The sequence below is a fragment of the Rhineura floridana genome, chromosome 10, assembly GCF_030035675.1.
Source record: "Rhineura floridana isolate rRhiFlo1 chromosome 10, rRhiFlo1.hap2, whole genome shotgun sequence".
NCBI lineage: Eukaryota > Metazoa > Chordata > Lepidosauria > Squamata > Rhineuridae > Rhineura > Rhineura floridana.
Genome location: NC_084489.1, coordinates 73714692 through 73727883, shown reverse-complemented (window position 1 = coordinate 73727883; position 13192 = coordinate 73714692). Strand labels below are relative to the sequence as shown.

General features: G+C 36.0%; 1 protein-coding gene across 2 annotated transcripts in view; it reads right to left on the bottom strand.

Moving 5' to 3' along the window:
• The window catches only part of LARP4B (La ribonucleoprotein 4B), a 76380-nt gene that overhangs the window by 16942 nt on the left and 46246 nt on the right, over nucleotides 1–13192 (bottom strand). For both annotated transcript variants that reach the window (XM_061586160.1, XM_061586159.1), the window contains exons 5-12: nucleotides 10596–10677; nucleotides 9478–9614; nucleotides 9015–9118; nucleotides 7928–8038; nucleotides 6994–7047; nucleotides 6682–6891; nucleotides 6494–6600; nucleotides 5304–5555 (exon numbers count right to left, since the gene is read on the bottom strand). In XM_061586160.1, the coding sequence (XP_061442144.1) occupies nucleotides 5304–5555; nucleotides 6494–6600; nucleotides 6682–6891; nucleotides 6994–7047; nucleotides 7928–8038; nucleotides 9015–9118; nucleotides 9478–9614; nucleotides 10596–10677 (1057 nt within the window). The remainder of the gene's footprint in view (nucleotides 1–5303; nucleotides 5556–6493; nucleotides 6601–6681; nucleotides 6892–6993; nucleotides 7048–7927; nucleotides 8039–9014; nucleotides 9119–9477; nucleotides 9615–10595; nucleotides 10678–13192) is intronic.

The following is a 13192-nucleotide window of genomic DNA, read 5'->3' as shown; positions in this document are numbered from 1 at the left end:
GGACTATATTGCTGTTATGGAACTTAGAGATAAAGAACATTGCTTGAGATTCCGTGCAATTCCTGAGGAAACAGGTGAAGATATCAGAGAGAAAATTGTTAATGTTTTGGCAAAATCCTTCGACAGGAACGAAGATCGGATGGAATTTGAAATAGACAAAGTTTATAGAATTAATTCCAGATATGCAACAATAAAAAAAACCCCAAGAGATGTGCTTGTTCATTTTTTAAAAAAAGAGGACCAGAGATATGGTTTTGCAACATCATTTTAACAATGTCTTCAAAATTGACGGTAAAGAAATACAGGTGATGAAGGAAATTCCTGTTAGGCTTCTATGTAAGAGAAAAGATTACGCTTTCTTCACAGAAAAACTTAAACAATGTAAAATTCAATTTAGATGGGATGTTCCAGAGGGAGTGATTTTTACATTTAGACAACAGAAGTATCAATTAAATACTGTTCAAAAAGCAAGGGATTTCTTGAGAAAAGCTTCAAAAGACATGGAAGAAGATAAACTCAAAGATATGGATATAATTCCTGGGAAACAAAGTCAACAGAAACAGGTAGAGGAAGAAAAGGATGATGATGGATCAAAGGGAGCAACAGGCACAGACTTTTCTAAAATAAATGCTTAAAAATGGATTACAAATATCTAACTTGGAATATAAATGGAGCTAATTTGTCGCAGAAGAGAAAGAAAGTATTTCATTATTTGAAAAAATTAAAATTGGATATAATTTGTTTACAAGAAACTCATATTAAGAAGAAAGATTCTAAATATTTAATTTGTAAAAATTTGGGTGAAGAATTTATTTCGGCAGGATTCAAAAAAAAAATGGTGTGGTTCTTTATATTAATTCACAATTGTCTCCTAAATTGATATTATTGGATGATAGTGGCAGATTTGTGGGAGTTGAAATCACCATTCAGGGTACAAAAATTTTGGTAGTGGGCATTTATGCTCCTAATGAAGATAAAACAAGGTTTTATACTGGACTTATGGACAAATTATCAGAGTTTGCATATGATCTTGGTGTGTCATGGGTGATTGGAATGGGGTAATTTCAACAAAAATGGATAGACTTTCTGAGAAAAATATTAAAGAGACACAGGGCAAACTGCCGAAGATCTGTTTCGAATTGATGGAAAATTTAGAATTGGTGGATGCTTGGAGATATATAAATGACAATGCAAAGGAATTTACTTACTTTTCAGAAAGACATAAAACATTTTCGAGGATTGATATGATTTGGATGTCTAAAAATTTAGTGAAAGATATTTCCAAGATGGATGTGTTACCAAAAAACTTTTCGGATCATAATCCAGTGATATTGACTTTAAAAAAAAAAATCTTGGATTTAGATGGAGACTAAATGAATCTTTATTACAGAATGATAAAATAGTGCAGGAATGTAAGAAGAAATTAAAAGAGTTTTTTGAACACAATTTACATAAAGGAACAGATGAAAATATTGTTTGGGATACAAGTAAAGCATTTATGAGGGGATATTTTATTAAATGTAATTCTGAATTAAAAAAGAAGAAACAACAGAAAATGCAATTGATCTTGGAAGAAATAAAACAAAAAGAGGAAGAATTGAAAAAGAATCCAACTAAAGCTTCTACTGTAAATCAAATTAAAATGTTACAGAAACAAGTGTCAATGTTGACAGTTAGAGAAATTGAAAGGAAATTAAATTTTGCTAAACAAAGGACTTTTGAATTTGCAAATAAACCGGGGAAATTGCTAGCATATAAATTAAGAAAAGAACGACAAAAAAATCTTATTTTAAAGATACAAGAAGGAGATGAGATGTTGACAGACAATTTAAAAATCCAAAGGGTTTTCCATCAATATTATTCAACTTTGTACAAGTGTCAGGAAATTCCCTCAGAAAAAATAGAAGAGTATATATCCAAACAGAATTTGCCTAAAATTACAGATCTTCAGAGACAAGCTATTAATGGTCCTATTACGTCAAGAGAAATATCTGAGGCTATAAGTAAAATTAAATTAGGAAAGGCGCCAGGACTGGATGGACTATCAGCAATGTATTACAAATGCTTGGAGGAGGAACTTTTACCACCTTTACAGTATACAATGAATTCTATTTTACAAGAGGGGAAGATACCGGATAGTTGGAAAAATGCCAATATAACATTAATACCTAAAGAGGAGCAGGATTTAACTAAAACAAAAAATTATCGGCCAATATCTTTACTGAATAATGACTATAAAATTTTTACAATGATTTTGGCTGAAAGAATGAAAATAATATTGCAACAATTTATTCAGGAAGATCAAGCGGGGTTTTTACCTAAAAGACAATTACGTGATAACGTCAGGAATGTTTTGAATGTGTTGGAATATCTAGAACAACGAAATGACATACAAGCTGCTTTGATTTTCTTGGATGCTGAGAAAGCATTTGATAATTTGAATTGGAAATTTATGTTTAAGGTTCTAGAGCAAATGGACTTTGGAGATAATTTTATAAAATGGATCAGATCGATTTATACATCACAGAAGGCACAGATAATTGTCAATGGGGATTTAACGGACTCATGTGAAATACAAAAGGGTACAAGACAGGGATGTCCATTGTCCCCCCTTCCATTTATTCTGGTTTTAGAAGTGCTGCTTAGAGACATAAGGCAAGACAAAAGGATTTCGGGAATAAAGATAAAAAAAGAGGAATATAAATTGAGAGCATTTGCTGATGACTTGATAATTGTATTAGAAAATCCCTTGGAAGGAATCAAAGTATTGATGGATAAATTAGAAGAATTTGGACCATTAGCAGGATTTAAGATCAATAATCAAAAAACAAAGATGTTGGTGAAAAATTTATCTTTAAGAGATCAAAAAGAGTTAATGGAGAAGATAGATTTTAAAATAGAAGAAAAGGTGAAATATTTAGGTATCATTGTGACAAATAAAAATTCAAAGTTGTTTCATAATAATTATGAAAAACTATGGACAGAGATTAAGAAAGATTTGTTAAAATGGGATAAATTACAGTTGTCATTAATGGGTAGAATATCTGTAATAAAAATGAATGTATTGCCAAGAATGATGTTTCTATTTCAAACAATACCTGTCATATCCTCTGATCTACCTTTCAAACAATGGCAAAAAGATATTTCTAAATTTGTTTGGCAGGGGAAAAAACCAAGAGTTAAATTTAAATTATTACAAGACGCCAAAGAAAGAGGAGGGCTGGGATTACCAAATTTGAGACTTTATTTTGCTGCTTGTTGCTTAGTCTGGATAAAGGAATGGATTCTATTGAGGAATAAAAGATTATTGGATTTGGAGGGTCACAACCTGAAGTGAGGATGGCATGGATATCTATGGTATGATAAAGTAAAAGTTAATGTGGATTTTAATAATCATTTTATAAGACGTCCTTTGTTGAATATATGGAATAAATACAAAACAAAGTTTTTTTCGAAAATACCACTATGTGTTTCAAGTCAAGAAGCATTTTATAGAAGAGAAATGGCTGGAAAAGAGAAATGGTTAACTTACCAAGAACTATTAGAAAATGTGCATGGTGAATATATAATGAAAGAGAGAGAACAACTAATAAAGGAAGGATATAGTTCACAATGGTTTGCTTATTTACAATTGTTAGAAAGATTTAAAATGGACAAGAAAATGTATGGGTTTGAAATAAATAAATCTGATTTTGAAATAGGTTTGTGTACAAATGATGAATGCATAATTGCAAAAATGTATAAATTTTTATTAAAAATGGACATGGAAGAAGAACAAGTAAAAGAGTGTATGGTCAAGTGGGCAAAATTTTTTGGTTATAATATACAAATGGATCAATGGGAAAATATGTGGAAAAAAGGCTTGAAATTTACATTATGCTATAATCTTAAAGAAATTTTTTATAAAATGATGTATCGTTGGTATATGACTCCAGAAAAGTTGTCAAAAATGTATAGTAATGTTTCTAATGTATGTTGGAAATGTAAACAACAAGAAGGATCTTTTTATCATATGTGGTGGTTGTGTAAACAGGCAAAATTATTTTGGGCACAGATAGGTAGGATGATGCAAAAAATCTTAAAGATAAATATTCAGTCAAAACCAGAATTTTTTTTATTGGGTTTTATGGATAAACAAAAGGAAAAGAAATATGGAAGAATAATATTATATATGATCACGGCAGCAAGATTACTATATGCACAAAAGTGGAAAATGGAATCGATACCAACAATGGAAGAATGGCTATTGAAATTAATGGACTTAGTTGAGATGGACAAATTGACATGTCTTATTAGAGAAAAAACGACAGATACATTTCTTAAGGAATGGAAGCCTCTTTTGGACTTTTTGTTGAAAGAAAAAAATGAAATGATGATAATGGGATTTGACCATTAATTAAGATAGACTTTGGAAAAAAGTGAATTTCGTATGTTTTAGGAGACAGGTTTGATATATATTATATACTTATAGCTGATCTGTAACAAATCGGAAGTCAAGTTTTTCTTTTTCTTTTATTTTTTTCTGTTGTATTGTTTTTGTTGTATTTGTATTTGTTTTTATAAAAATTTGAATAATAAAAAAAATTATTATATAAAAAAAGAACTCAGTATGCAAAGAATATTGAGCTAGAACTCAATTCTACAGCTTGCTTTCCTTTAAAATTCCCCCACCCCTCTGTGGTTATGTAAACGATTTCACTCATGAGCTCCATTTTGGAATAGTCGCACAAGCTCTTCTTAGAAGGGGGCACAGAGTATTACCATGGGTCCCTTTTCAACCCTAGCATAACTGCAAAACTCTTTTAAATCAGTTTTTTCCCTTCTTTTTAGGTTGGTACGCTCTATCTTGCCTTCATGTTATTCCTCTTTCTGCAAGCAATTGTTTCCTGCTACTGGACTCATCACCCTAGAAGCAGTCCAAATTATTATGTAACCATCAGAAATCTTCTCACTTTTTTCAATCTGCCGATTCTTATATGAGCATCAGCAGAGATCCTAATCTTGTCAGTACCTATATTCTCAGCTGTTTTCCTGTGCATGCTGATATTCTGTTGGGGCACCTAATTGCCAGAACATCTTTTCCAGCCTTTCATGACTACTACTCACCTTAAAATGAAATACTTTAACATTTATTTTCTCATCTCTACCCCCCCAATCGATTTGACCTCCTCACTCATCACCTTGGGGTCTTTTCTTCTAGTTTCAGTTTCCTTTACTCTCACATAGTGGAAACACAGGGCTTAGTTGGCCTTTGTACAGCACCCAGCCAACACAGGTGCTTAAAAAAATGTTTCCATACTCACCTTCCTCTCCCTAAGCTTGGGGATGAGTCTGAAGCAGCAGGTTCAACTCGCCCACTGCCTACTTCACGCTTGGTGTAACTTGTAGTACTTTGCATCCGTGTCCGGTTTTGCCCTGGCTGCCTTGTCTGTGGGCTTCTGACACCATTTATTAAGCGGTCAGCAGAAAAATTGAATATTGTAGGGCTTTCTAAAAGTCCAGGCCCTCTGTCTGCACTGGGTATTGTATGCCGCAGATGTGATTTGCTAGGATTTCTGGGGGAGAAACAAAAACATTTTAAACTATCATGTAAAATCTGTAGAGAATTTCTAGAACCATGCAAAAACATGCCGAGGAGCTTTCTAAAAGTAGTGGCTTTCCCCAAGGTCAACACACCACAGCATTTCACAGAATTAATTCTTGAGAGTGCTAGCAGTCTAACTGCATTAAAAGAAATGAAGATGTGATGCAGACTGAAGAATTCTCTAGACACAGTGAAAACAAGTTTATGTCTACTAAGTCTCTTTACGTGGAGAGGCCTAGAGCCTGTGTAGATGTAGTGGTCTCCACCGTGACTGAAATCTTGCCATTGAGGTGGGAGGGTTGAGTTTGCTCTGGGGAAGGAGTATACGATTCTATGGGCAGTTCCCAATCATTTTAATCACACTCAGGAGAGAGTGGTCATTATCTGAGCACCTGTACTTGGGGGCAGTAACTATCTTGCAACTCCAGTGTTGCTTCTCTTGTCCTCCCCACCCCCCTACCAATCCTTCCCTTTTTGTGGTTCTGCTTCTTCCATCTCTACTGCTTATGCCACCTCCAAGAGCCAACTGTGGCTCTTTAGAAGAAGCCTGCTTCACCACACCAAGATCTATAACTATAACACTTCATGAAGACAATGCCCACAATCCTTGAAAATTTGTTATTCATCCTAGCAGCAGACACAACTTCCATTTGGAGAGGTCGCAGAGACCACTCCCCTTCACTAAATGCTTCAAATTGCTACTGTAATATTAACATCATCCAAGGCTATAAATAAGTCTGGTAAATAAAAATCAACTGACAGTTTTTTTGTACCATTATAGAGTGAGGACTGGCCAAAGTATTCAAGGGAAATGAACACCCTGAAAGTGACGCAGAAGTCATTCCAACAATTCCCACGACAGATTTGGCTTAACAATTCACAAGATGAAAATTTATCTCTAGAACTTGCCTGTGTCTGGGAGTATACTGCCTGAGGGAAGTCAGTGGAGAAGCAGCAGGCTTGAAAGTAGGAGATGTAAAACCATTGATAAATCCAGTATTTGGAAACGGCGTTACCTGCAGAACAAGTTACATTCAAGTTCAAGCAATAGCATGAGCATTTAAAAGCAACAAAATGAATGTTTCTGAAGTGCTTACCAGTGATGGATCAAGATAGCTATGTGTTGTTGACCAAGTCTGTGGGGCAATTAAGCTGTACAATGGAAACTGCTGTTGGGGGCTGTATACTGGAGGTAAGTAAAAAGATGTTGTATAACGCTGCTGTGTGTAGATGTTCATGTCCAGAGGTCTGTATCCGTTCTTTGGCAAAAATGTATTTATAGCTATAGCTTTTGCTTTTATTCTTGCCTACAAAACAGAAGATTGTGCCCTTAGAAGATTTTGCCTAAGAGACAGAAGGTTTTGCTCAGAAGTATTTACAGTGAACACTAAAAACAAAACATTATTTACCTTAATTGGTTTTCCTTGGAAGGTTTTCACTTCTTCTCGAAGGTATCTATAAGCCTTTAAGAGTGAGAAACATGTTTGAAAGGAGCAAAATTAGTCAGTTAACAGGAAAAATTCTCATTATACATGTGTATGTATATATATATATACACAAACGTAGTTGTGATTAACAAAACAGAGGCTTTTATTGTATTAACAAATTATGTTAAGTTCATATATTTTTATGTGATTAACGGAATCCTTATAGGGATCCAGAGCAAGCTTGAGTGAAGTTCTGTTTGTTGCTTTCAAAACTGTCTACACACACACACTCTAGCGCAAACACTGTTCACTCTTCCTTGTTTAAGAAGAACACCTGTATTCAATTCAGGTTCATAGTGGATTATAGCCAGGTTCTCAGAATAAGTTTGGAGGCATTATCAGTTTTAATTTTAACCCATTTTGGCAATGATCACATATGGTGCCAGAATCAAGATAGGGGGGAGGACAGGGGGAATCCCTGCAGCTATGTTCTCTCCATTTCTGAAATTCCACTTCAGTTATAGGTCTGATTCAGACCTTGAGAGCAGTCCAGACAAGATACGTATACTTAAGATCTATTGTAATCAACAGGAGTTAGCTACCAAACTGCTTCCTGTAGGGTTTAAAATTTCCAACTAGTGTTTTATGAATTTTAGACTTAATTATGGAAACCACGACTAGCAATGAGGCCTACAATGTATTTTGCTCTGAATTATAAAAATTGCAGTTTTCCACACCTATATTATGCCCTGTTGCTACATCATACTTGAGGCCCTTGTATGAACTGTGCATTAATGGCCCAACTTTTTTTATAGCACAATGGTCACACCACTTCAGCCAAGAGTAACCTGAAACAATCTCCCAAACGGATAATTGACACAACGTATATATGCACCATGACAGAGCAAGAGCTTACCTGCTGTGCATCTGCTTCAGACTCAAATGTAATAAACCAGTTGTCATTATAGGCAAACTCACAGTTTATGAACCTGGGCAAGTTATCTCCCTTGAAGAGTGCTTCGACCTCCTACGAAAAGAATGAGAGGAAAGGGGCTCACTGACAAGCATAAGTGAAGATTGATTTAATACTGGGCAGAGTAAGGTTCTTGTTAGTTCTGATGGCAAAAAGGATCCAGGCACTAAAATATCAGTTAAGCATCCTTTATTTCAACAAGAAATGGTTATTATTGTACTGTGGCAGTTCTATAACTCCAGGTATCTGATATCTTCTTTTCAACTATGCAAAGGCTGCCATCTAAAGGTTTGATGTGGGTGCCTAAACAATTTCTGGATGGTATCTAAGTCACACTCATGACTAACTTAATTCCACTGATTTAAACTGGTATGATTTATTCAGATACCATCCACTGAAATGTAAATGCAAAAACCTATTGTATTCTCCCTCAACTGACAAATTAACATCTTATACACACTTGACTGACCTTCCCAAGTCTTTATATCTCATGAAATTTATACTGTATTTTCCTTTTAAGGTTACAAGGCATATTAATACTATAATCTCAATATTACTTCTTAAAACATCCCTTTTTCTCCCAAGAAAATTAATTCAACCTCTTTGGTCACTTCTGCTATCACTTAATTCAACCTCTTTGGTCACTTCTGCTATCACTGAGCTAGATGGAGAATCTCAATTAAAAATGTTGCCTGCTGCTCCATATTTACTTCCAGAAATAGCCTTAGCTTTACAGTGGAAGCATGTAGAGAGGCATTCATGGTTGCTTGCAAGCTCCAGAAACTTCTTTCTGCTGAGGTCTAAAGAGCATCTCAGTGGCAACTGAAGATTTTCTTTAAAAAGTCATTTAGTTATTGGAGTTATGTGTGGGATTGCTTTCCTTGTATGTTTCATAAAGTTGTGAGTGATAGCATGAATAGATATGCACATTTAAAGTTGTGGTCAATTAGCATCATGGCAAAAGAGATAGGATGAGTTATATTTTTAAAAACATGCAGCCAATAGTTTTCCTGATGTATAAATAACTTACTTCAATTGGCGTAGATTCAGGTACTTCACGTAAAATCACAATGCAGCGATTCTGGTTTGGCCTGACTTTTTCACCTTTCTCGTCCACTTGGACTAAAGGCAATGCTAACAGAACATACATACAGTACTGTTACTTTGAATTCAACAAATTAAGCAGAGCTTTGTTTTGAACATACTTATAAAGCACCAAAATTTTTCTTTGTACATACAATGAAAGACAAGGCAGTTCCTGCTTACTGTCTAATTCCTATTATCTAAAAGTCATGAGGCAAAAGAAAAAAAAGGATGGGGAGGGAAGAGGCAATTAAGGATTTTCAATTATGCTGTTAATATATTTTTAAAAGGAAAAAAACCTTAATAAACCTGGAAGAGCTTTATCCCTCTCCCAATGCTAAGCTCTTCTGTAAAACAAAATGTCACAATTCACGTGCAAGTCAAGAATACACACTTTGTCAGTTACTTACATCGCAGCACTTCAACAATCAAATCCATATCAGTACTCAGCTTCTTGACGTGATCGAGGTTAGCTACTGTCATTATTGGCACATACTGATCGCTGTCCATCTGAGATATAAGGTACATGTCACTAGCAAGATTCTCTCTGTTGAAGGAAAGAGGAGTCTTCATTATCAAACTCTTTTTAATTCAGATGCCTATGTACTGTCATAGAACCCAGGAACAGATACTGTGTACTGTCATGTATTTACGTAAAATTTGCTTTTGTTATACGAAGATAGCAACTACCTACGAAACTATCTTTCTTGGTTTTAAAGATAGGCAGCGCTTTTCAACTTAAGGCATACCAAACTGAATATAGCCCACTTGCCAGGTGTTTTTAAAGCTCTTGTTTTATAGGCTCAAGCAAGCAGAAAAGCAAACAGATTTATCAAGTCCTTGCACAGGGCACTTTATGTAGCTGGTGGACTGAGTTTAGATCAGTAGGTCACAAATCCTCAAGGCCTCTTAAGAGGTATGGCTGTATTGATGACTGTACATCCCTTCCATCAAGGTAATAAGGGATATCAGAGGTACATGGGGAATATCTGAAGTTTTAGTCTTTAGCTCCATGCATTTAATGATCAGCATACAGAAGGTATCTGTGCAAAAAACCCCACCACATTTCTGCTACAGATGACAAGCTACAGTTGACTTAAGTCTATTATCAACAATTACTGTATTTCTAAAGCAGAGAAACCAAATCTAGCTGCAGACTGAGAACATATGTTGCATCTAGTGAGTGACTGGAAGCTTTGTAAAAAACCTTATATATTTTGATAGATCTCAGTATCTAAATTAGGGAAAGTAAGAGTACAAGCAAATTACACATTTGAGGGTTGGGGTGGGGGAACTGATAACAGATTTCACATGGATTTACTTTGTAGTATTTTCATTCCTTCCCAAACTGTCTTCAGATTCTCAAGATCTGAATCCACCACATTTGGATCATGAATTTCCATTAAATCCAAATGGCACAACCTATCTTCCTACATCAATGTTCAGCTGTGAAATAGGCATGTGGCTTATTCCATGGTAATTATCAATATAGTACAAGTGCTTGCTACTGAATATGTTTTATTCTTACCTAGACAAACAGAACTCCAGTGTTTTTTTAAGCACTTCTCGCAAGTCTTCTTGACCTTCTGACTGCAGCTGTTCTTTACCTCCTAGAAACGGAAGACACAAGACTGACAAAAAATCAAGAAAGAAGCCCTAATTCTTCTTAAGAAATAGCTTCAAGTGTCAATACCACCACATTATGTACAATGGCACAAGTGGCTAGATGCCATAGAAATAATTTTTACCTGATCCTAAACATACAGACTCATCAGAAATGTCAATGGAGCTCAGGTATACTTAAGGGTCGCTTGCAGCCACAACCCAACCCCATCTCATTAGAAAACACAGGATGAACTCAACAGCCAAGCAACAATTCTTTATTGAAGACTCAATGAATAAACAATTGACATTATTAGTCAAGATTCCTTTCTAGCTGCAACAGTTTTTACAAAATAAGGACACTGTAAGATATGTAAATATTTGAACAGGAATTGGTTTTACGTATCTGGAAGCTATCAAGAGGGCCTCGAGTACTTGTTTATTCTGCCGCTATGCACACCCTCGTTGTAGATGAGGATACCAATCACAGTTTTTAAAACTTAAGACATTATTGCAGAGAATGCAACTGTAATATGTACAAAGGACTATGATATAACTTCAGAAATATTCATTTGTTAGCTACAAGTATACTGATGGGTTTTAAGCTCTGTGTAAGAAAACATTGTTTATTATTTTAATAGCAAGTGTATGAGTGAGTGTTGCATTTGGTACTACAACAATGGAAATTTTTGCCATCACATATTTAAAGTGATCGTAGGAGACGCAAAAGCTAATTTTTTTACTACATTCCATTAACGAAAAAGCTTAGATTCTCAGTGATAAAGAAAGAGCAGTAAGGAGCCACAAATTGATTCTGATGGATAAAAGACATGTATAATGTTTTGAAAAGTGCCTCATTTCTGGACTTAAGATTTAAAAGCAATGATGCAAGAATTACAGCATTTAACACTTAGGCTGCATTGAATGCAATCCAATTATGTCTGCCCCCTTGCACAATAGAAACCTGCTTGCAAAATGGGACTTTCTAAGAGGAGATGTAGTCTTCCCTAAGAACATTAGTTGAAAATAAAAAGCATCTAGGCAACTAGTATTTATCCTCAATCTAAATCTTACTATATTATATTTTTGTAAGCATCACACTACCTGTGAATGCTTCTGTGCAGGCACTTGCACTGAAGTTTTCGCAAATAACATGATGCTTACAGATGAGGAGGGCAAGGAGAGGCAAACCTTGGCTATGATGGTGATGTGGAGGAGGAGGCAGCACGAGGATGAGAGGAGTGGCAGCGGGGCCTAGTGAGCAGCGGCAAGGCCATAAATTAAGTGGGGAATGGGGGAGGCTTAAGAGACCTGTGAAGGGTGTGGGGGAGCTCCAGCAGCCAGTGGGCCCATATAGTACGGGCTGGGGTGGATGAGGGTGTGGGGGGACGGCTAGGGGCACCTGGCAGAGGGCATGGGGGAATGGTAGGGGCAGCATGGCAGAGGAGATGGAGGGATGGCTATGGGGCACCTAGCAGAGGGCGTGGGGGAGACCTTGAGGCTCCTGTAGAGTGAGGTGTAAGTGGGGTTGGCGAGCAAAGTGAGCAGAGGCAGCAGCCCTTAGGATAGTATAAAAATGATAGCACTGCAAATGTTGCAATCCTATGCTGACACTCTGCAAGTGTAGTATTTGACACTAGCTGCAGACTTCAACTTCCTAAGGATCTCACTAAATTTGTTTTTAGTGGACAGCAAGTTTCTGGTCCAGAGGCCAAAAAGAGAGGCTTGAAACTGTGTTGGCAATAGTCAGTATGCTATGTGTAGATTGCACAGTGAGCAGATTTAGTGTCCTGCACAGTTAAGTCTTTCTCCATTACCAGCAAAAGCAGAATTACTGAATTATGCAAAGAAAATGTACATTGTTTATGTGAGTCAATTGGCTTTTCTTGCCTTTGCCAGGCCTTGATTAAAATCTTTAAACCAACATCTCTAAGCAGCATGGCCAAAGCTCAGGGATGGGAGTTGTAGTTCAACAACATCTGGAGGGAACCACATTGGCTATTCCTGAATTGCACACTGTAGACACTTTTTAGTATAGAGCTGAAACCAGATAGATAACAAATATGCCAACAGCCTTTGACTTCTTATAAAAAAATCTCAACTCATCCAACGAAGATAATCACTGCACAATAGACGGAGGGTCCAAAGTCCCTAGGACTGTCTGGGATGTTAAGCCTTTTTATTGGCTTTTTGATGGCCTTGACAGAGCTGAACAGTGGAGGCGGGTTGGAACATTTGAAATACTGTACATATGATCAGTTTGTTAGCCACTTACTTATCCAAAATAAATTCTGGGATTATTTATCCAGAATAAGTTCTGGCTAAGTATAAACTATCAGTTAATATAAATTTATATATTAGCATTTCATCTATCTATATGTTATTGTGAAGCTAGCCACATGCCCAGGGCAAGCAGTAATTTGTTCTAAATGAGTCAGACTGAGCCACACACAGGTATATGCAGGTGTGGTGGTAAAATTGTTACATTAATTGGCACTATCAATTTCAGACTATATATTAAGG